A 21255-nucleotide genomic window follows, 5' to 3' on the forward strand; every position below is an offset into this window, starting at 1 on the left:
GCAGCTCATATTGCAATATAGATGGAGACAAACTAATATATGGCTTATAAAACATGTTTATTTGTGCTTGTTGTTAGATCTACATTATATCAATACCTATCGTTTAGAATTGTGCATAACTTTTGAGTGTTGCTTTCAGAAGAAAATTCATCTTGTTGAATTAAAGTTGTAAATAAAATTATAATAGTGATTTTAATTAAGAGATTAAACTGCAAGCTATGACTTTAACAAAGAGTAAGAGATATGTATGCATTTTTCAAGATATGTACTTTTGTGGTGTTGTGTGCAATAAAATTGTATGTTTTATTTGTAATAAGGGAATATCAGTTCCAAAAGAATACAATTTACGTTGCCATTATGAAACGAATCATGAAGAAAAATTCAAAATGTTGGAAGGCAAATTGAGGGGAGAAAAGTTAGTTTCTGAAATCTGGCTTACATCGACAACAAATTTTTTTTATTGAAGCAAATAAATCCAGTGAAGCAACAGTTCATGCAAGTTTTGCTCTCGTGCACATCATTGCAAAATGATCAAAACCATTTACTGATGGCAAATTCCTTAAAGATTGTTTGATTAAGTCTGCTGAACTTCTTTGTTCTGACAAACAACAATTATTTAAAAGTATTAGTTTGTCAGCCAGCACGGTAGCGGACCGTATTAACGAAATCGCTAGTGATTTACGATGTCAGTTAAAAGAAAAAAGTATAGAATTTGCAGCATTCTCAATAGCAGTTGATGAGAGTACTGACATCACAGATGTAGCACAACTTGCTGTTTTCGTATGAGGTATTACTGATGAATTTGAAGTAATTGAGGAATTATTGGAAATAATTTCTATGAAAGGAAAAACTAGTGCACAGGATATTTTTTCTGAAATAAAAACTGTAATAGATAAATATAAATTAAGTTGGGATAAAATGGTTGGATTTGCAAGTGATGGTGCAGTTGCTATGGTTGGTAAAAAAAAAAAAATGGAGTAGCTGTAAAATTAAGAAATATAGTGAAAGAAGAAAAATTTCAGAATACATTTTGCACTATACATTGCATTATTCATCAAGAAGCACTTTCTGCCAAATGTTTGCAGATGGATAATGTTATGGAAACATTAACTAAAATAGTAAACTTTATCCATGGACGAGCTCCGAATCATCGAGAATTTGTTGCATTGCTTGAAGAAATTGAAAGTGAGTACAGAGAAATGATTTATTATAATGAGGTGGTTAAGTCGAGGAGCTGTATTAAAACGGTTTTTTGATTTAATAAATGAAATCAAAATTTTCATGACGCAACAAAATAAAACCATCGAGCTACATAATGATACACGGATAACAGATTTAGCATTTCTTGTTGACTTAACCGGCCATTTAAATATTCTCAATAAAGAGCTACAAGAAAAGAATAAACTTATCGCTGACATGTATGCTTGTATTAAAGCTTTTAAAGCTAAATTGCAATTATGGGGAACACAACTGGAATCAAAAAATTTCGTACATTTCCTACATCTTAAATCCTGCCCTATTATTTCAAATGAAAAATCTCAAGAATATGCAAGAAAAATAATATTATTACGACAAGAATTTGAAGAAAGATTTAAAGATTTTAATGATTTGGAGTCCGATTTTACATTATTTTTATTACCATTAAAAACGAACGTGAATAACGCACCAGAAAATCTACAAATGGAGCTAATTAATTTACAGTGTGACATAAATCTTATTCAAAGATTTGAAGATACAGATTTGATTAACTTTTATTCGTACTTGTCAAAAGATAAATACTCTCAGTTATGAATTTTTGCAATAAGAATAATCTGTTGTGCCGTTTTCTTGTAAATTCTTATATCTTTTGAGTTTCCTTAAAGTCTTGCCTAATGTGTGTGGCATGTGGTATCCCTGGGTCACAAAGGAATAGCCCGAGGGTTGAGCCAAAACCTATGTGGCAGACTCTTCGTTACCAACCGCTTGTTAAGTCCTAAGAAAATTTATTTATTTAAGCTGTGCCACTTAGGACTCTTAGATTATTTAGAATGTTAATCAAGAAGTTGGTAAGAAGTGAACAAAGATAATACAAGATATGCAATCGTGACCGTGAATTGTGTTCTAAAAATCTCCCGCCCAGTTTCGTATTTAACTTTACAAGTGGTGCATCGAATTCCATAAAGAGATAAAATTGGTTAAAGAAAAACAAGGTTTATTTAGCATAATGTACACACTGCTAACAAAACAAAATTAAAAAGGTTCCTTACAAAATCTAGCTAAGGAATAATCCATATCTGACAATATACCTTCTACATAAAACCCCATCAAATTTCAATCTAACTAAGTTACTCTACACATAACATATTTCTTATTCACTATAATCTTAGTCCTTACAATCTCAGTCAACCTTTACTCTATAGATCAAATCCTGTTTAAACATTCTTAAATACACATAATACACAGATTCATACAATGTCTGACCTTTCATAATCTTCTACAACGAACAAGTCTTTTTTCATACAGTCTCTCTTAATTGCTATCTCTGAGTCTCTTGTCATTAAAGTTCTACACAATATTAATTTCTGGATTCTCACACATATCAAAGAATAAATTATCTACTTATCTATACTCCTTTGTTCCCTTCTTTCTGATCGTCGATGTTTGAACTCGATCATCTCCTTGACTTCCATTATCACAGCATTTTGGACACGTACATTCCTCAACGGTACACACGGCATAGCCTGCTGCAGTATCCCAGGATTAGATTTCCCACTGAAACTTCTCTGATCGCATGCCAGCGATGGACCTACACCCAGAGCTCCGATCGACCAAGAGGTGAACACAGGACACGAGATAAGAGAAGGAAAGGGGGGGGGGATTTCTAACCCTTTTATACTTCTTCCCTAACGGCCATAAAAGACGGACCAAGCTCTCATCACTACTTGTCTTAGTTTCTCCCATAATGCAAAGCACGTCTCCTTGCGAACATATATAATGCTATGCGTAAAGAGACAGGCCACTACCCAGACCGGTTTTGGCCTTTATTGAGGTCTCGTCAGTGGGAGCCAGACCCAGAGGTGATGGAAGCAATGGAGACGTCATATCGACCTATACAGCTCTTTCAAGAACTCCAATATCGTCAGGACTGAGGCAACTCGTTTACCACAACCACGAGTTGCCTCAGTCCTGAAGATGGTGTTTAGGATTAAACGAAATTTATTATAGTCTAACCAAGTGAAAAAAACTTCCAATATATCCTTCTCTAAATCCAGGGTAATTTAATAAGGTGAGACACCTTTTGGTAACTCGTAGAGGTAAATATGACTTCTCCATTCCTTCCACCTTAGTAACACCACCACCTCTGGTTCCCAATGACAAGACCTCAATAAAGGTCGAAACCAGTCTGGATAGTGACCATTCCCTTAATTATCTTTCCCATATGTCTGCAAGGAGATGTGCTTTGCATTATGGGAGATAATAAGACAAGTAGTGATGAGAGCTTGGTCTGCTTTACCACGAGTTGCCTCGGTCCCGAAGATACTTCAGGTGCAAACTTAGTTTGCTTACATGCGGATAAAGGATTAAACAAAATTTGTTATAGTCTAACCAATTGAAAAAACTTCCAATCTCTAAAATATTATAAGACAATAACATATATACAGACTTTCTCTGGTACTACCTAGGGTTTTCATTTCAAACTTTTTTTGGAATAGATGACTACACCAGCTCAAAGTCAGATCTGGTGTAGTTTTGAATGTTGTTCTGAATGCTAGTTCTATGTCTGACTATGAGGCTGCTCTGTCTGGAATTGATTATTCTAATCATAAATATAATAAATTTAGTTTAATCCTTTATTCAAGTGTGAGCACACAAAGTTTTCGCCTGAAAATATCTTCAGGACTGGGTTAAGGTAGTACAGCACCGGGAAACTTGTAGCAAAGGTGGACCAAGCTAACATCACTCCCATCTCAGTATCTCCCATAATGCAAAAACACATCTCTTTGCAGATATGTATAATGTTATGCATTAAAGGAAGGGCTACTACCCAGACTAGTTTCAACCTTTATTGAGGTCTCTTCAGTCGGAGCCAGGCCCAATAGTGGATACCAGGCAGAAGCAATGGCGAGGTCATCTTTACCTATAGGAGTTGCTAAAAGGTGGGTAATTCCTATAGGTAAAGATGACCTCGCCATTGCTTCTGCTGTTTGTTCGCAATCAATCAACCAACCAACCAATCCTTAGCAACTCTATAAATCCCATTTCCATCTTGCCATTCCCACTTTCATCTCTCCATTCTATGTCCTCCAGTTGAAATCCTCCCATAATAATTGCTCTGCCTGCACTTATTCTATCACTATAGCCATATCATTTTCTGTTAACCAGGTCTTACTGATGCCTATAATTTTGGACAAGTTGAGCTTATCAGTGCCAAGAACTTATCTCCTTTATTTCTGATGCTTCTAGCAGTAATGTACATGCATTTCAACATCCCCTTGTGTAATGTCATTATCTTAAAACTCATCTAGAAAATATTGCCGGAAAATTAAAAACTAATAATAATATAATGCATAAACTTGCTGGAACTTCTTGGGGTGCTGATGCCAACACACTGCATATTACCACACTGTCTTTGTTCTATTCTACTGCATACTACCACACTGTCTTTGTTCTAATTATCTAAGAGTATTGTGCTCCGGTGTGGCTGAACAGCACACATGCTTCTTTAGTCAATGTCCAGCTGAATCAAACTATGAGGATAATCTCTGGAGCTTTAAGATCCACTCCTGGCTACTGGCTCCCAACTCTCAGTAATATAGTCCGTTATATCCTTACCGACTCTTTCTATTGTTATATTCTTTCTGTTTCTGGCTGCACTTTTTTGGTTGTAATCGTGTCTTTAGTTCTTTACTTTATGTTTTCTATCTTAAATCCTTGTCGTACTAACTAAGCCTGAAATCTCTACCTTATCTCTCTGGGGCTGCTTCTCTATTCGGAACTCTGACAAAATTTATTTATTTTAGCTGCGCCAGCCAGAGTCCTAGTACAAAAGAATTCTTGTACAAAGGAACTTTCCCAGAGTATTACCTAATCTTATTAAAGAATTAAGTGCCTATAGAAACTTCAACATTGCAGTCATGGCCTAAACTTTCTAAACTTTCTTTAATTTCCCCTTCCTCACAGGTTCGAACTTTAGTGAGTGGTAATTTCAATCTCATTCTCAGACAAATTCAGACTTACATAGAAAAACATGTTTATTAATTATCAAAATTTCATACAATAAACTTTTACATATCAAGGTATGTTATATCAGAATTCTAATTCATTAGCTGAGCTATAAGGAACACATTAATTATCTAAACACTCTAATTTTTTACACCTATAGATTAAGTAAGCACATTTATCATGAAATAGTAATTCAAAATTCTAAGTAAAACTTGCTAACAAAGGTCAATTCACATTTTACTAAGTGTTGCATACTCTCAGGCTTTCAGACTACTAGTCCAATATAATTAGATTAATGCGTTACTGAGCACAAAAGTCACTTAAAAGTTCTCTTTCTTCTCAATCAGAAATCTGTTCTCCTCACTTTGCCGCAATACTAATTGTTACAAGAATAAGGAATTTACTGTACATTACCAGTGTCCTGAGAGGATATCGCACTTCCTTTCGTCCATTCTTTGTTGTCAGATGTCTTTCTGCTTTATCGAGTCGCATCCACGTGGAGATTACGCTGATCGACGCAAATCGCCATTCCTTGCACTTTGCTGTATATACGCTCGTCTACTGGATCGATATCGTCATCTCAGCCGTCCTTTTTGAGGAACTTATTCCGCTGTTTTGCATCGGTAAACTTTTACCGATGGCCTTAGTTGGTGTCTGCTGCCAGCTCACGTATAGCATGCCCGACTCCTTCAGCTAGCAGCTGGGAAGGAGAATACTTCCAGTGCTGTCGATCGGTCAGCGTTCTGCTTGTCCACACAAGAAAACAGGAACAGAAAAAAAGGGGGGTTCAAACCCGAGTGAACTCGCTTTTTATTCTTCTTTTCAGCGCGCGCCCTCTTTTCGTAATGGAGGATCTCTAACTGTGCCTTCCTATTCGCCCCTGTGTGATTGCATCACACTTCTGCTCCTTGAAGAGCATTCATTTTGCCGAACGCAAGTTCAGCACGCCTTCCACGAATGCTTCCGTTGCGCCATGACGTCATCGTAGGCAGTTAGCTAGTAACCTTTGAACCTTTGTTTGCACTTAGATTTACATTCTTATACAGTATAATTTAGACATCAATAATTTTAACAATATAATTCTATTTTGAGATACAATTTTCTCCTCAACTTTACTTCTTTCTAAGATAATTGTAACAGGTTTTCTTTTATATTATTCTTAATTAACCAATAGTGCAAGCATTTCTAGCTCAGAATTTTGCTTCTTGTTAAATCTTGAATGAATGACTTTTTTTGTTGAAAGATCTAATAAGTTCCCCATTCAAGATCTAACAAGTCCCTCCCTCGCTCCGCAGGACCTAAGCCTTGAGCAAATTGTGGACAAAAATAATTGGAAACAGTTCCTTGCCTATCCACCAAGACATTTCCTTCCATACTTCACAAAGACTGAAATCCAGGCACCCTGCCTGGAGGAGTGCAACACAAATAAACGACCAGAACGTTGACCTATGCGAATCATGGGGAGAGTATTGGTTTCAACGTATCTCGAATCTTCAAATTCCCATTTAAAATCCGACATCTCGTCTGAAGGGCTGCAATCTCCTTAGACATGTCTGGACCACTTTAAATTGGATCAGAACAGGACATGGGAGATGTAAGCATCTCTTGCATAAATGGAACTGGTCCGATACTCCAAACTGTTAATGCAGAAGAGGGATCCAGACCATCAATCACATTGTGCTTGAGCACCCTATCAACTCATTCTCAGGTTTTAAACTGACCCCAGAATCCCTGGAGTGGATCTGGGATTTAAGGATTAAGCTCTGACTTCTGATTCTTAATTTTGATGTTTAATCATTTCGACCTAGTGTACCCCTTTTAATATGATTTTTACAATTGTTTTTATGCTGTTTTATGTAATTTGTATGTATTATCCTTAGACCTGTACATCATACACTAAATAAATAAATAAAAAATGCCATTATCAACCCATTCAGATGTGAGATCCATAAAACTGCATTCAGCATTGCATGCTGATTTCTTTACACACTCATTTGTCTCAGGGGTAGCTGAGCTCACACTTGACTCCTCCCCACTAAATACTTCTAGTTTTCCTGTATTTGCATCTTCAACCGTTCACTGAATAACAATCTCTTTGATCATCTAACTCCAAGGCCATTCAAATGAAGTCAGTCTATCAGGCATATACAAATCCATATTGTTATGACAGTTAGTATATTTCCAATGTTTTGTGTGTGCGTCTTCTGTTTGTGCAAGAGTAGGACAAAAGTTGTCCTTTTTTCTTTTTAATATTAAATAGAATAGTTTACTCTATTTCTTGTATTCTTTCATCTTAGCATAAAAATTTATTATATATCTTGCAACCGTGAAAGCATTCATGAGATGTATGTAGGGTGGTTCAAAATTCCACGTACAAACTTTGAGAGGATTTAGAGAACATCAAAATCAACCATATTCACATAGGAAAGCATGACTGGAAATGCCACCCAAAACGGATAGGTGGCGCTGTTTGCCAGCACTCCAAGTGTGCAAGTGGGGGCTTCCTCATTCAATCTTTCAACATCGTACGAAGAACATGCATCATTTTACGAACACTGAGATGACATATCCAGTCCAGCATTGCAGATCTTGATATGGTTAGTATAATTAGTATAAATGTCAGTTTACTAATTTAACTCATGATGATGTTTAGTGGAATAAAACATGTCTAAATGCACCTTGCACACCATATTATGTATCCAACTACTATTGAATACATAATATGAATACAGTTATGCCTAATAAAGTTTTTTACACTACTTACTGCCTTGTGTTATTTCTGTATCGTTGTGTCCCTGTTAGTACTTTCCGGTGGTATTTCCGGTCATGCTTTCCTATATGAATATGGTTGATTTTGATGTTCTCTACCTCCCCTCAAAGTTTGTATGTGGAATTTTGAACTGCCCTCTATATAAAATAATAGTAATGTTTAATATTATTTTGATGATTGTCAGTCAGATACGCCACAGTGCAACAGTGGCGTATCTGACTGTGCAGCAATATAATACTACTGTTGCTGCATGTAGGTTTTGTAGCCTTTCATGGCTGGGATTCACATTAAAAAAAAGAATAAATAAAAAAAACTCCTGAAGATCATAAAATATTGCCTCTTTAAAAATTATAATGAAAACATGTTAGACTTGCTATAATTTTAAGATATATTTAAAACATATAAGAAGATTATTATATAAAAATTACATTTCTTAGTTAATGTTTTTAACTAAGTTTTTCTGAATTGTTTTAACAGGACCTTGCACAGTATATCAATGAAGTCAAAAGAGATAATGAGACACTGCAAATCATTCGTGATATCCAGTCCAGCATTACAGATCTTGATATGGTTAGTATAATTAGTATAAATGTGGAATAAAACATGTCTAAAGCTAATAATTAACTAACTAAATTTATTTAAATAATTACATTATTTATTTATTTATAGCGTAGGTGATATAATGGCCGTGAGGCCCCTTTTATAGAGAAGTACAGCACCATCTCAATCCACACCTAATTTTATTCGGGCTCAGGACCGGCATAGCTGATGAATCAGGCCTATAGTTGGGTTTTAAGTGTTCCTGACTGTAATCCGTGTATGTTCACGGGGCCAGTCCTGAGTATCATCCGTGGTAAAGGTGGACTAAGCTCTCATCACTCCTAGTATTAGTATCACCCAAAATGCTTTGCATTTTGGGTGATACTAAGACTAGGAGTGATGAGAGCTTAGTCCACCTTTACTACAAGTTGCCTCAATCCTGAAGATACTTCAGACACAAACTTTGTTTACTTACACTTGGATAAAAGGATTAAACTAAATTTATTATAGTCTAATCAAGCGGGAAAAAACTTCCAACATCTTTCTCTAAATCCAGAGTAATTTAATAATAAGGTGGTACACCTTTTGCCAGCTCGTATAGGTAAATATGACTTCTCTATTGCTTCTGCCTTAGTATCACCACCTGCGGGTCTTGCTCCCACTGAAGAGACCTCAATAAAGGCTGAAACCAGTTTGGCTAGTGGCCCTTCCCTTAATGCATAGCATTATACATGTCCACAAGGAGATGTGCTGTGCATTATGGGAGATACTAAGACTAGGAGTGACGAGAGCTTGGTCTTCCTTTATCTCGAGTTGCCTCGCTCCTGAAGATACTTCAGGTGCAAACTTTGTTTGCTTGCACTTGGATAAAGGATTAAACTAAATGTATTATAGTCTAATCAAGTGGGAAAAAACTTCCAGCAGTACAAGAAGGTATTGAAGAAAAGTTTAAATGTATATATTTTAAAATAAGTTATAAGTAGTTATTTATCTGTCAAAAGGCAGCACAATTTGACATATTGTTGGCAAGAATGGGACCGAACGACCCATACATGGCCAGCAAATTTCTGTGATGTTAGTCAACATATCTTGACTATATATGAGAGTACTAATGAATAACAGCTGTTAGCAGATAGCATAGATAAGAGGAAAAGAGTGGAAAATTGGAATATAATGGGCAATATGGATGTAGACTTTCTATAAAATTAATTAAGAAATAAAATCCAAATTTTATTAAGATTGGTTTGGACATGCAGTGTATTAAAAGCACTTGGTATGTTCTTAGAGTTCTTACAGGAGTTTGTTTTAATCGATGAGAGTAATGAAACTGTGTGGATATTTTTTGTCTGTAGTTATTTGGAATAGCAGAAACTATTTTAATACATCTGCCTTTATTATGTTGCATTGATAACTGTCATTCTTCATATTATATGGATGTGGTAAGTGTTTCTGTCAGTAAATATTCTATTTTGCTTATTTTCAATTCTCTCTCTCTCTCTCTCTCTCTTGTTGAAGGAAGAAGAGGCGGACTGAAAAAACTTTAAACTGATAATTTAGTTCAGAGTATGATATAGCTTATCTCTGCTTAATTTTGCCATTGTGAACAGTGTTTCTAGTGTTATTTTTTATGTATTGAATGTGGTTTTTGATCATCATCTATTTTATTTATTTATTTATTTAAATTTGCTTTTTCAGCCAGAGAATGTCGAGTTAAAAGACTATGGGAGATTATTAAAGGATGGAGAACTAAAAATTAAATCACATGATGATAATAGACTGAAAAACAGGTTGGTTATTAAATATCCTCTATTGACTTTGTCTGCTTATTATATATTTATTTATTTATTATTATTATTATTTTTTTTTATAGACTGTTTTTGTTTTTACAAGATCTGATGTATTTTAATTCACTGAGTTGAATAGTGGATTTTTTAATGTTTACTATACCCCTAGTAGAAATACTAAATGCTAGAATGTAGCTGAGGTGTTGGAACTGATAAGTGCATTCTAGCAAATATGATATTCTGAACTGTAGATCATGCATATAACCATGCAACATTTGACTTCCTTGAACACTGATATGTGATAATGGATTTTAGTTTATCCCAGTGGAGTCAAAACTCGGGCAATTATAGGATAAAGAGGGAATTATATAAACATCTCCTGATGGTTTGGTTGCAATGTAGAAATCAATTTATTAGTTTAGAGTTCTGTTAAAGTGATGCTTTGTACACTGCATACAGGAAAACATAAACTCAAAGTAATTAATAAATGTTCTTTTGCTGTTAAAACATTTGTAGAGTTGAATTAAAATATAATCACTGAAACTTTTGGTTAGTTCTTTGTATTTAAAAAAAAAGTAAGAAAATTTTTTATATTGGTATTAGTAAAACATTGAAATGATTCTATACACATCAGCTGCTCCAAGACCTATGACATTACAGTGTCATGTATGTGTGAGCAAGTGATTAGAGAGAAGAAAGAAATTTGTTGATATATTTCTTGAAGAGAAGTTGTAATCATTGGGGGAAAACAGTATGGAGATGATTGTTCCAAAGAGCAGAGGTATATGGAATGAAGGATAGAATGAAAAGCTGATTTGATAAGTTTGGAGCCAAACTGGTGTTGTTCATACATGATTAGAAGAAAGTGGAGGATTGGCAATGTCCATGGAAATACTTACAGAAAAAACATAATGTAGCAACACAGCATCTGTGAGAAAGTGATTGCGTGTGTTGAGGGAAGTACTGAGGGAAGTTTTAGGTGCAGCACCACCTAAATGTTGAGAGCAATATTCTGAGGTCACGCTAATTTGAAATTTATAAAGTATCAGGAGTTGAGCAGAAGAGAATTATTGCTTAAAACAAAAAAAAAAAAAGAATATCAAACTTTTTGGAGGCAGAAGAAGCTGTGCATATGATGTATTTTTGCCAGGATAGACTAGATGTGAATGTCAACCCATGAACAGAAAACTGATCTTCATCAACAAGCAGAATATTGTGAAAAGTGAGGGAGAGTGAAGCATGATCTTTCTTCCAGGAGATGAGACAGAATTTCATATTGGTGACATTAAAGCTCACCAAGTTTTCCTCAGCTCACATGATAATTGCAAGGAAATCAGTTTTAAACTTAGCATTGATTAAAGAAGAGCTTGAATCACCTGAGCATTATAAGGTTTTGTAAATGAAGAAGAATGGAGAGTACTATTATCTGCAAAACTAAGAATAGAATTGGATGTGAGAGAGATCATTGATGTATAGGAGGAAGAGCATGGGGTGAAAGCACAGAGCCCTGAGATATGCCAGCATTGATTGAAAAAATGTGATGAAAGAAAACCATTTATTACCCACAATGAAAATTGGAGAGGAAGCTAGAAACCCATCACAAAGGTTAGGAGAAATAGTATAAGATGGTAGTGTGGTAAAAAGGGCATAATGCCGGACTCAATCATATGCCTTGGAAATATTTCTGTTTTCTTTTATCTAAGGATGAGTAAGGTGAGCTAGGAAATCTGCTGTGGCAAGAGTGGCAGAATCCATATTGGTGATTACTGAGTAACTGCCCAGTCTCCAAGTGGTGAAGAAGTTGCTGTTGATTGTCTCTCCATTATTTTTGAGAATATTCAAATCAGAACAGTAAGATGATAATTTGATAGTTGGATTTTATCTCTCTCTCTCTCTCTCTCTCTCTTTTTTTTTTTTTTTTTGGAACAGACTGGATAAAGACTTAAGCGCTTTATCTTATTTGGATTGATGCCACACAAACAGGTTATAGAGATGATACAACATGGGTGTTCTGGAGGACAAGCCTTAGTACAACTAGAGGAATACCATCAGTGCCAGGAGACTTGTTAGCATCAAGACTGTTTGAATATTTTTCAGAGAGGAAGCTAGTGAAAGATCTTATGAAAGATGTGATCAGTATGTCCTCTCTGATGAAAGATCAGAGGATACTGTGGGTAGTTTGTGGAATACTGGGAAGAAATTTGCCTTAGTCATCTAAACAACCGTTAAAGGAAAAGACTAATGCCAAGTGGTCTGCCTTATCTTTAGATGTTACTATTGTAACATCTGCATGTGTGCATCCTGCAGCATTGGTGAGAGACCAGAAGGGCTTGACTACCATTTGAGAAGTGGCAAGCTTAGTGCATTTGGCCCTTACAAAGTCTGCTTTAGATTTCTTAGTTGTACCATCAGGGTGAGAAGCTGTAGTTTTTGCCCCTTGAATCATTGGGCATATCCTGAATTTTTGGCTTGGGCTGCTGTAGCACACTTGTTATAGAATGCCAGGGCTTGGATAAGGACTGAAAGTAGGGCGAGGGATAAAAGCACTCACTCATCCCAGCAGAAATAATTTCACTTATTAGATCAGACCAAAGATCAGAAGAGTAGAAGCAATAATCAAACCATGGAAATGAGGCATAGAAATTCTGAAGGTCATCCCCGCCATGATGTATGTACCCCATATGATAAAAGGCTGAAATTGAGGAAATAAGGTTAAAGGTCATATTTGCCGGTGGGGGGGGGGTGCACTAACATCAGTAGTGTATTTTGAAGGTGAGCTGGTTAAGAAAAGTCCAGGATTGAAAGAATGTTGAGGATTATCTGGAATCCTGGTGGGTTGGTGAAAATTTTTGTTAAAATTTTGTGGCATTACTGCCACAACTAAACAGCTCATGTTTTCTTCCAGCTCGATGTGTGAAGTTGGAAAAGGGAAGTCAGTCTGAATTATGGATGCTGAAGTCTTCTGGGAGGATTATTCCACTGATATTAGGATATTAGGGTGATTTAAACTGTATGAGATTGATTTTTAAAGACAGATAATAGTTGCACAGAATGCCAGTTAAGTTCAGTGATGAATAACATATCGTGTTTACATGTGTGTTAGTAGTGGTTAGAATCGAGTCCCTGGATGTCGGTAAAGTCTGTGAGGTGGTTTTTTTACGTGGAATTTTGTTATATTTTTGGATATCTTTGTTGTTTGCAATTTTTTTAAGGGTATTGGTAATTTTTAGGATTTTTTTTGGTGGGTGTTGTGAGTGATTTATTTTTTCCTAGCTTCTTTTGTTTGCTTCTGAGAAAGCTGTCATGCCAAAAAATTATTTATTACTTTTTTTATTTGAAGAAACCAACTGAAAGTTTCAGATTATATATAATTTGACAACAATGTGAAAAACATTCATTATCCCCAGGAGAAGTGCTTCCCAATGATACATGCAACATTCCTTCAAGCTGATGATTATTAAAATCTGTAAACAAAAAATAATTCTATATATATATATATATTTATATTTAACTGACTAGAACCCAAGAAAGTATAACACAAAAAACTTTAATAAATCACAACTAGTTTCATTGGTGTCCCGACTTCTTCAGGTGAGTAAGAAATAACACAAAACACAAGATAAAACACATGGACTTTCCAGCTTAATAAAAAGAAGAAGAATAGTAAGAGTCGTATTTGAATAGGTGACTGCGTTCTATTGTTAGCATGAGTTGAATGTGTGTGACAGCTAATTTTAGAGTGCCAGTACTGGATTACTGCGCTATGGGAATTAGGCAAATTGTAGCTCAGATTGTTGTTCATGTGCGAAGGGTCCAGAACTATTTCTTTGGATTCTATAATTTATCTTTCAAATTCATCCTTGCATATGTATAAATTGGTTGTGCGGTCCCAATCAACTTGGTGTTGACATTCTTCGAGGTAAGAGTTGGCGGAGATAAGAACATGACTGGAAAGTGCGCTTGCTCGTGTTCTACTGTAGGAGATGTCACATCTATGCTCCTCAAGACGTAGTGAAATAGATTTATCTGTCTGGCCAAAATAAGGTCGACCACAGTTGCACATAACTTTATAAACACCAGGAAAATGCAGTTGGTTGTGTTTTGGTTGACTCAGAAAAGAACGAAGTTTTGGCAGAGTTGTATAGTCGGTCTTTATGTTGAATTTCTTCATGATCCTAGATAGTTTTGGGGTAAGAAAGCTAATAAACAGTAACTGTATGTGAGTGATAGGGTTGGATTCTCATTCTTTTCGAGGTTGTTAGCGTGGTCTCAAACGTTTGATGTTACGAGATGAATATCCATTATTTAAGAAGGTGTTTTTCAGGAAGTTAAGTTCTGTTTGAAGGTCTTCTTCTGTGGAAGTAAGACATCTTGCACGATGGGCAAGGGTGGAGATGATGCCAAGTTTTTGAGGAGGGAAGTGATGAGAAGAAACATGCAAATATCTATCAGTGTGGGTGGTTTTTTCGAAAAATTGAAAATTTAAGACAGTCAGGTAATCTACTGATCTTTAGATCCAAGAAGGGGAGAACGCGTTAATCTCTAGTTCTGATGTGAATTTAATGTCCTGATGTTGATTATTTAAATGGTTTAGGAAGTTTTGTAGTTCCTCTAAACCATGTTCCCAGATAACGTCATCTATGTAACGTAACCACAGTTAATGTTTTAAACTAGCTATAGAAAAAGCTCTCTCTTCAAAATCTTGTAAAAAAAAATGTTAGTTAAGACTGGGGATAGAGGGCTGCCCATAGCTAACCCGCTTGTTTGTTTTATATTTTATCTTCGTAGCAGAAATAGCCAGAATTAAAGCAGTGTGTTAGTAGAGCAAATATTTTTTTAGAAACCTTGTCCTTAAGAAGAGTCAGAATTTCATCTGTAGGTACATTCGTAAAAAGATACACGATGTCAAAACTCGCCATTCTGTCAGAGTCTTTGAGATTTAAGTTTTTTATTTTTGAGATGAAATCATCTTCCTTATCTGTGAACATGGTTTAGAAGAACTACAAAACTTCCTAAACCATTTAAATAATCAACATCAGAACATTAAATTCACATCAGAACTAGAGGTTCTCCCCTTCTTGGATCTAAAGATCAGTAGATTACCTGACTGTCTTAAATTTTCAATTTTTCGAAAAACCACCCACACTGATAGATATTTGCATGTCTCTTCTCATCACTTCCCTCCTCAAAAACTTGGCATCATCTCCACCCTTGCCCATTGTGCAAGATGTCTTACTTCCACAGAAGAAGACCTTCAAACAGAACTTAACTTCCTGAAAAACACCTTCTTAAATAATGGATATTCATCTCGTAACATCACTAAACGTTTGAGACCACGCCAACAACCTCGAAAAGAATGAGAATCCAACCCTATCACTCACATACAGTTACCATTTATTAGCTCTCTTACCCCCAAACTATCTAGGATTATGAAGAAATTCAACATAAAGACTGACTATACAACTTTGCCAAAACTTCGTTCTTTTCTGAGTCAACCAAAACACAACTAACTGCATTTTCCTGGTGTTTATAAAGTTATGCGTGACTGTGGTCGACCTTATTTTGGCCAGACTTGGATAAATCTATTTCACTGCGTCTTGAGGAGCATAGATGTGACATCTCCTACAGTAGAACACTAGTGAGTGCCCTTTCCAGTCATGTTCTTTTCTCCACCAACTCTAACCTCGAAGAATGTCAACACCAAGTTGATTGGGACCGCACAACCAATTTATACATATGCAAGGATGAATTTGAAAGACGAATTATAGAATCCAAAGAAATAGTTCTTGACCCTTCACACATGAACAACAATCTGAGCTACAATTTGCCTGATTTCCATAGCGCAGTAATCCAGTACTGGCGCTCTAAAATTAGCTGTCACACACATTCAACTGATGCTAACAATAGCATGCGGTCACCTATTCAAATATGACTGTTACTGTTCTTCTTCTTTTTATTAAGCTGGAAAGTCCATGTTTTTTACCTTGTTAGTTTTATAAGTTTTGTGTTATTTCTTAATCACCTGAAGAAGTCGGGACACCGATGAAACTAGTCGCGATTTATTAAAGTTTTTTGCGTTATACTTTCTCGGGTTCTAGTCAGTTAAATATTAATTTTATAAATGTATACATCCTGAGTCAATCCTAATAACAATGTGTGTGTGTGTGTGTGTGTGTGTGTGTGTGTACACACACACACACACACACACACACACACACACTAGATATACTGTGTTAGTTTGTTTAAACAATGTGCTGAGAATCTAATGATATAAAATTCTGCTGAAAGATTTCAGCCATCATAATAATTTTGCTTTATCCAACACCATGCAAGTGATAATCAGTTTATCTACACACCTTTAATATCTTGTACCAGGATTTTTGCTGAAGATTAAAATATAGGGTCAGTCCTAAACATTTTTGTAGCTTGAGAAATATTTGATCTAATCCTGTGGCCTCCTCTTGAAGAGGGTTGCAGCTGATGAATAGTCTGCTCCCATGCCTCTCTATCTCTTGCTTCTGTAAGACTCTTGCCCATCCAATCTTTGATGTTGTCTTTCCATTGCAATCAGGATCTTCCTCTTCCTCTCCTTCCCTCCACCATCTCCTGCAATACTATTCTGGGTAGCTCTCCAGAAGAATCCTTCATCGAATGTCCTGCAAATGCTATTTTTCTTCTTTGGATACTAGCCATATAGTCTCTTTTCATTTTGAATCTTTTAAGAACCTCTTCAATGCTCACTCTTTCAGTCCAGCTGATATGTTCCATTTTTCTCAAGCACCACATTTCAAATGCATTCAGTCGGTCACTCATCTCCTTATTGATCGTACCAGCTTTGCTAACTCTGTTGTCTATTTCCATATTTAATATGCGTACATAGCTGAAATTGTTTATTTATTCTTTAGGTTCTCCATTCAGGATGCAGCTAATGTTTTAATTGTTCCTGCCTATTTTCATAGTATTTTCTTTTTTATTTGCTAATTTTCGTATGAAATTTGTTGCAGCATTTATTCAAGTGAAAATCTGATCCTGGCAACCTCTTTTTTGGCCTGAACTCAGCTTGTTCTTCTCCAAGTTTCTTTTATACAGTTGCTTAACCTCTTCTCAAATATGCTTGTATAAATTTTACCTGGAACTTTACTGATATAATACTGATACTGAACTTGTATAAAATTTTACTGAGTACTGAAATTCACCTTAGAAATTCACCTCAAGGAAATTCTTCTGTAAATCTTGTGGACAATTTAATTTTTTTATTTATTTTTTTTTATATAGATAATTATTATGAGAGCTCCACTGTAATCATCTAGAATTCATCCATCTGACAGTCCTTTCGAATTATACAGTGCATAATTCGCAGGCATAACACACTTGTGTTTAATTGCCCTGGTGAAATCTAAAGTTTTTATTCCAACACTGCATTTCTGATGGGAATTACACAAAATAATATTGCCACTATAAAATTTATGCCTCCATATTTGAGCATTTCTAGATATATATATATATACATATCCAGAAAATATCCAAGAGAAATGCAATATATATATATATATGATTAGTACTATTAACTCGGGGTTGGGATATGTTCATTTTTCTAAATTAACTGACTTAAAAACCTGAGAATTATAACACAATGACATTTATTTGAAAAAAACTCAACATGTTTCATCAAGAATGACTTCATCAGGCAATAAGAACATAGAAAGATATTAAAAGACACGAAATTAACATTGACACACTCTAAAGCTATACAATTATAATTTACAGTCGAATATTATGGCTTTATAATTGTATAGCTTTAGAGTATGTCAATGTTAATTTCGTGTCTTTTAATATCTTTCTATGTTCTTATTGCCTGATGAAGTCATTCTTGACGAAACATGTTGCGTTTTTTTTTCAAATAAATGTCATTGTGTTATAATTCTCGGGTTTTAAGTCAGTTAATTTAGAAAAATGAATATATATATATATATATAGGGTGGTTCAAAATTCCATGTACAAATTTTGAGAGGAGGTAGAGAATATCAAAATCAACCATATTCACAGAAAGCCGGAAACACCACCCGAGAGTGATAGATGGCACTGTTTGCTAGCGCTCCAGGTGAGCAATTGGGGCTTCCTCATTCAAGCTTTCGACGTCGTATGAAGAATATGCATCACTTTACGAATGCTTAGATGGCAGACATGCACCTCGTTTACCATATTATGTATCTAACTACTATTGAAATGTTCAGTTATGCCTAATAAAGTTTTTTACATTACTTACTGCTTTATGTTATTTCTGTATCTTTGTGCCCCTGTTAGTACCTTCTGGTGGCATTTCCGGTCATGCTTTCCTATGTGAATATGGTTGATTTTGATGTTCTCTACCTCCCCTCAAAGTTTGTACGTGGAATATTGAACCACCCTGTATATATATATATATATTGCAATTCTCTTGGATATTTTCTTTTATCATTCTATATCTTATTGTTTAATTTAGCAATCTTTCAGTGTAGTTACTTCAGAGATCTAGAATATCTTACTAATTGGTGTTTTTGAATATATCTAAAGTAATGCATTTATTGTATTTTATTTATTTCTGTTTATTTATTTATTTTTTTTTTTCAGATATATATTTGTATTTGATAAAGTGATGTTGATGTGCAAGTCAACAAGGGTAAGACATTCATTTTCATTTCAATATTTATGAAAATACAATAGCTATTTCTTTCTTATAAGAAACTGATTCTGTTATAATATTCTAACATAACAGATTCTTGACTACAGCAGATAGGTAGATTAAATAGTTTGTCATGCATCATTTGCCTGGAACATACTGAACTCTATATCTCTGATGGTTAGGGATTAGAACAATTAGCTTTTACTTAAATTAGACATTTTTAAAGTTTGATTCCTATTATATTATTGAATGAAATGTTTATAAGGGCCTTTCAATTAAAATGAATTTACTGGTCTCATACATGAGTGTAGGATTTTTCCTCTTTGAACTTCAAATTTTCATCCTCCACTGAAAATGCAAACCATCTGAATGGAGACACAATTCACAGGCATAACACACTTGTGTTTAATTGCCCAGGTGAAATCTAAAGTTTTTATTCCAACATTGCATTTCTGATGGGCATTACACAAAATAATATTGCTAGCAGCAATATGCATATTACGCTAGTGCCCAAAAGCTAAGGATGAACTACATTTTTATCGGCATATGAAAAATTTTCATGATTAGCCAGATGTTGACATAAATTTATTGCAAGCATACTAATAAATTATATTACACAAAAAATATGTTATAAATTTTGTACAAATTAAATTACAATACATTTTTGGCAAAAGTTACAAATTTCTTATGGATGTAGTTCAGGAATTAATGTACAGTTCTTACAGAAAACTATGCAAAGAGACATTTCAGTGTGGAATATTTCCACCCCGAACTGTGATGCAGCTCTAATAACATTATACCATGCTTAGCACCAAGTGTGTCAGGAGTTCTTGAGAAAAACTGGCTCACTCCTCCTTCATACAAGGATAAAATCTTGTTTGTTTTCTGGAGGGAAATTTTAAGCAGCAAATTGCCTGCCTCCCTATTGCTTTCCAAATATGTTATATGGGACAGAGATCAGAGGAGCATGTTGGACACTCGATTTGATTAATATCATCGGTCTCCAGAAGTATCTCCACTGCTCCTGTACGATGTGGTGTGGCATTGTCATCCATAAAATTGAATTCTTCTCCTACAGCATCACGGAACAATCAAAGAAACATTAAGAACGTCATTGTATTATCGTTCACCAGTCAGTTTATTTTTCAAGCACTTGTAACTCGGTATGTCCATTAAGCATAATGCCCCTCCCATACCATTACCCCAACACCGCCGTATCTATCCCTTTCAAGAATATTCTCGCGATGGTAAGCAGTATCACTTTCATGCCAGATCACGTGTCATCTAGAATTGGAGGAAAGACTAAAATGACTCATCCATAAAGAGTACATTATCCCCCATTGGTTTCTTGTCCAATTTTTGTGAATACAACATCACTGAAAATGTGCTCTATGATGAGCTGTGGACAAAAGGATGCAGACTACAGGTCTTTAGGTGTATTGGCCTACTTGTTACAGACATCTTGCCACTGTCTAGATATCTGCATACCTGTGCTTGAATGGAACCAACTTGCAAGCTAACCTTCCATTTTGTGTCAGTTACATTTTACTTGGTAGAGCAAGGATGACCTATTTTGTCTGGAACACATTCCGTTGGGTTGAAACGCTGCCCAGAGACTGGATATAATGCTGTGTGAGATTCCAAACTCTCTGGCAATAGCAGTAATTCTGTGGCCTTCTTTAAGCTTTCCAGTGATTCTTCCTTGCATGAAATCATCTAGATCAGGGATTCTCAATCTATGGTATGCGTACCACTGGTGGTACGTGAGCCACTGCCTTACTGGTACATCTAATATCTTGAATTAAATATAGTGGTGTACCACTGGAAAAGGTTGAGAACCCCTGATCTAGATGATGTCATTGAGACATCACAAGATATCTAAGTTTGCAACTTTATTCTTTCATGAAAAGAGCTTCCTTCAAAGACAATTCACATAGTGCAGCCTTTGCCTTTTATTCTGTTGAGTGCTACTCCTCTTTGCTTGTGATTCGAAAATTTGAATGTGTACCTGCTTTTTCCTCCAAATTGTCAGTTATGTAATCAGTGCATCAGCATAATCACAAGGTGAAACTAGAACAAAGAACATTAATCCTCTTTATAGAACTGAGCCACATAGTGGAGTACCACCTCACTGATGCACCAATGATGGCTTAATTTCTGAATGAAATATTTGCAATAATAGATATGGTTATTGTTTATTCTTATGAATATGTCTCTAAAAAATCATTACCCTGTCACAAGTACCATTAAAAACTCACTTATTCTGTAGGTTATGCAGTGGATGTATATGTACAGTA

General features: G+C 35.3%; 1 protein-coding gene across 1 annotated transcript in view; it reads left to right on the forward strand.

Moving 5' to 3' along the window:
* Positions 1-21255, forward strand: part of Vav (Vav guanine nucleotide exchange factor) — a 339372-nt gene that overhangs the window by 168902 nt on the left and 149215 nt on the right. Inside the window, exons 11-13 of the mRNA XM_090414835.1 lie at positions 8450-8542; positions 10208-10299; positions 18907-18955. Of these exons, the coding sequence (XP_090270961.1) occupies positions 8450-8542; positions 10208-10299; positions 18907-18955 (234 nt within the window). The remainder of the gene's footprint in view (positions 1-8449; positions 8543-10207; positions 10300-18906; positions 18956-21255) is intronic.

Source organism: Typopeltis vanoorti, chromosome 26 (genome assembly GCF_054136105.1).
Source record: "Typopeltis vanoorti isolate ZY-2024b chromosome 26, IOZ_Tvanoo_1.0, whole genome shotgun sequence".
NCBI classification, from domain to species: Eukaryota; Metazoa; Arthropoda; class Arachnida; order Uropygi; family Thelyphonidae; genus Typopeltis; species Typopeltis vanoorti.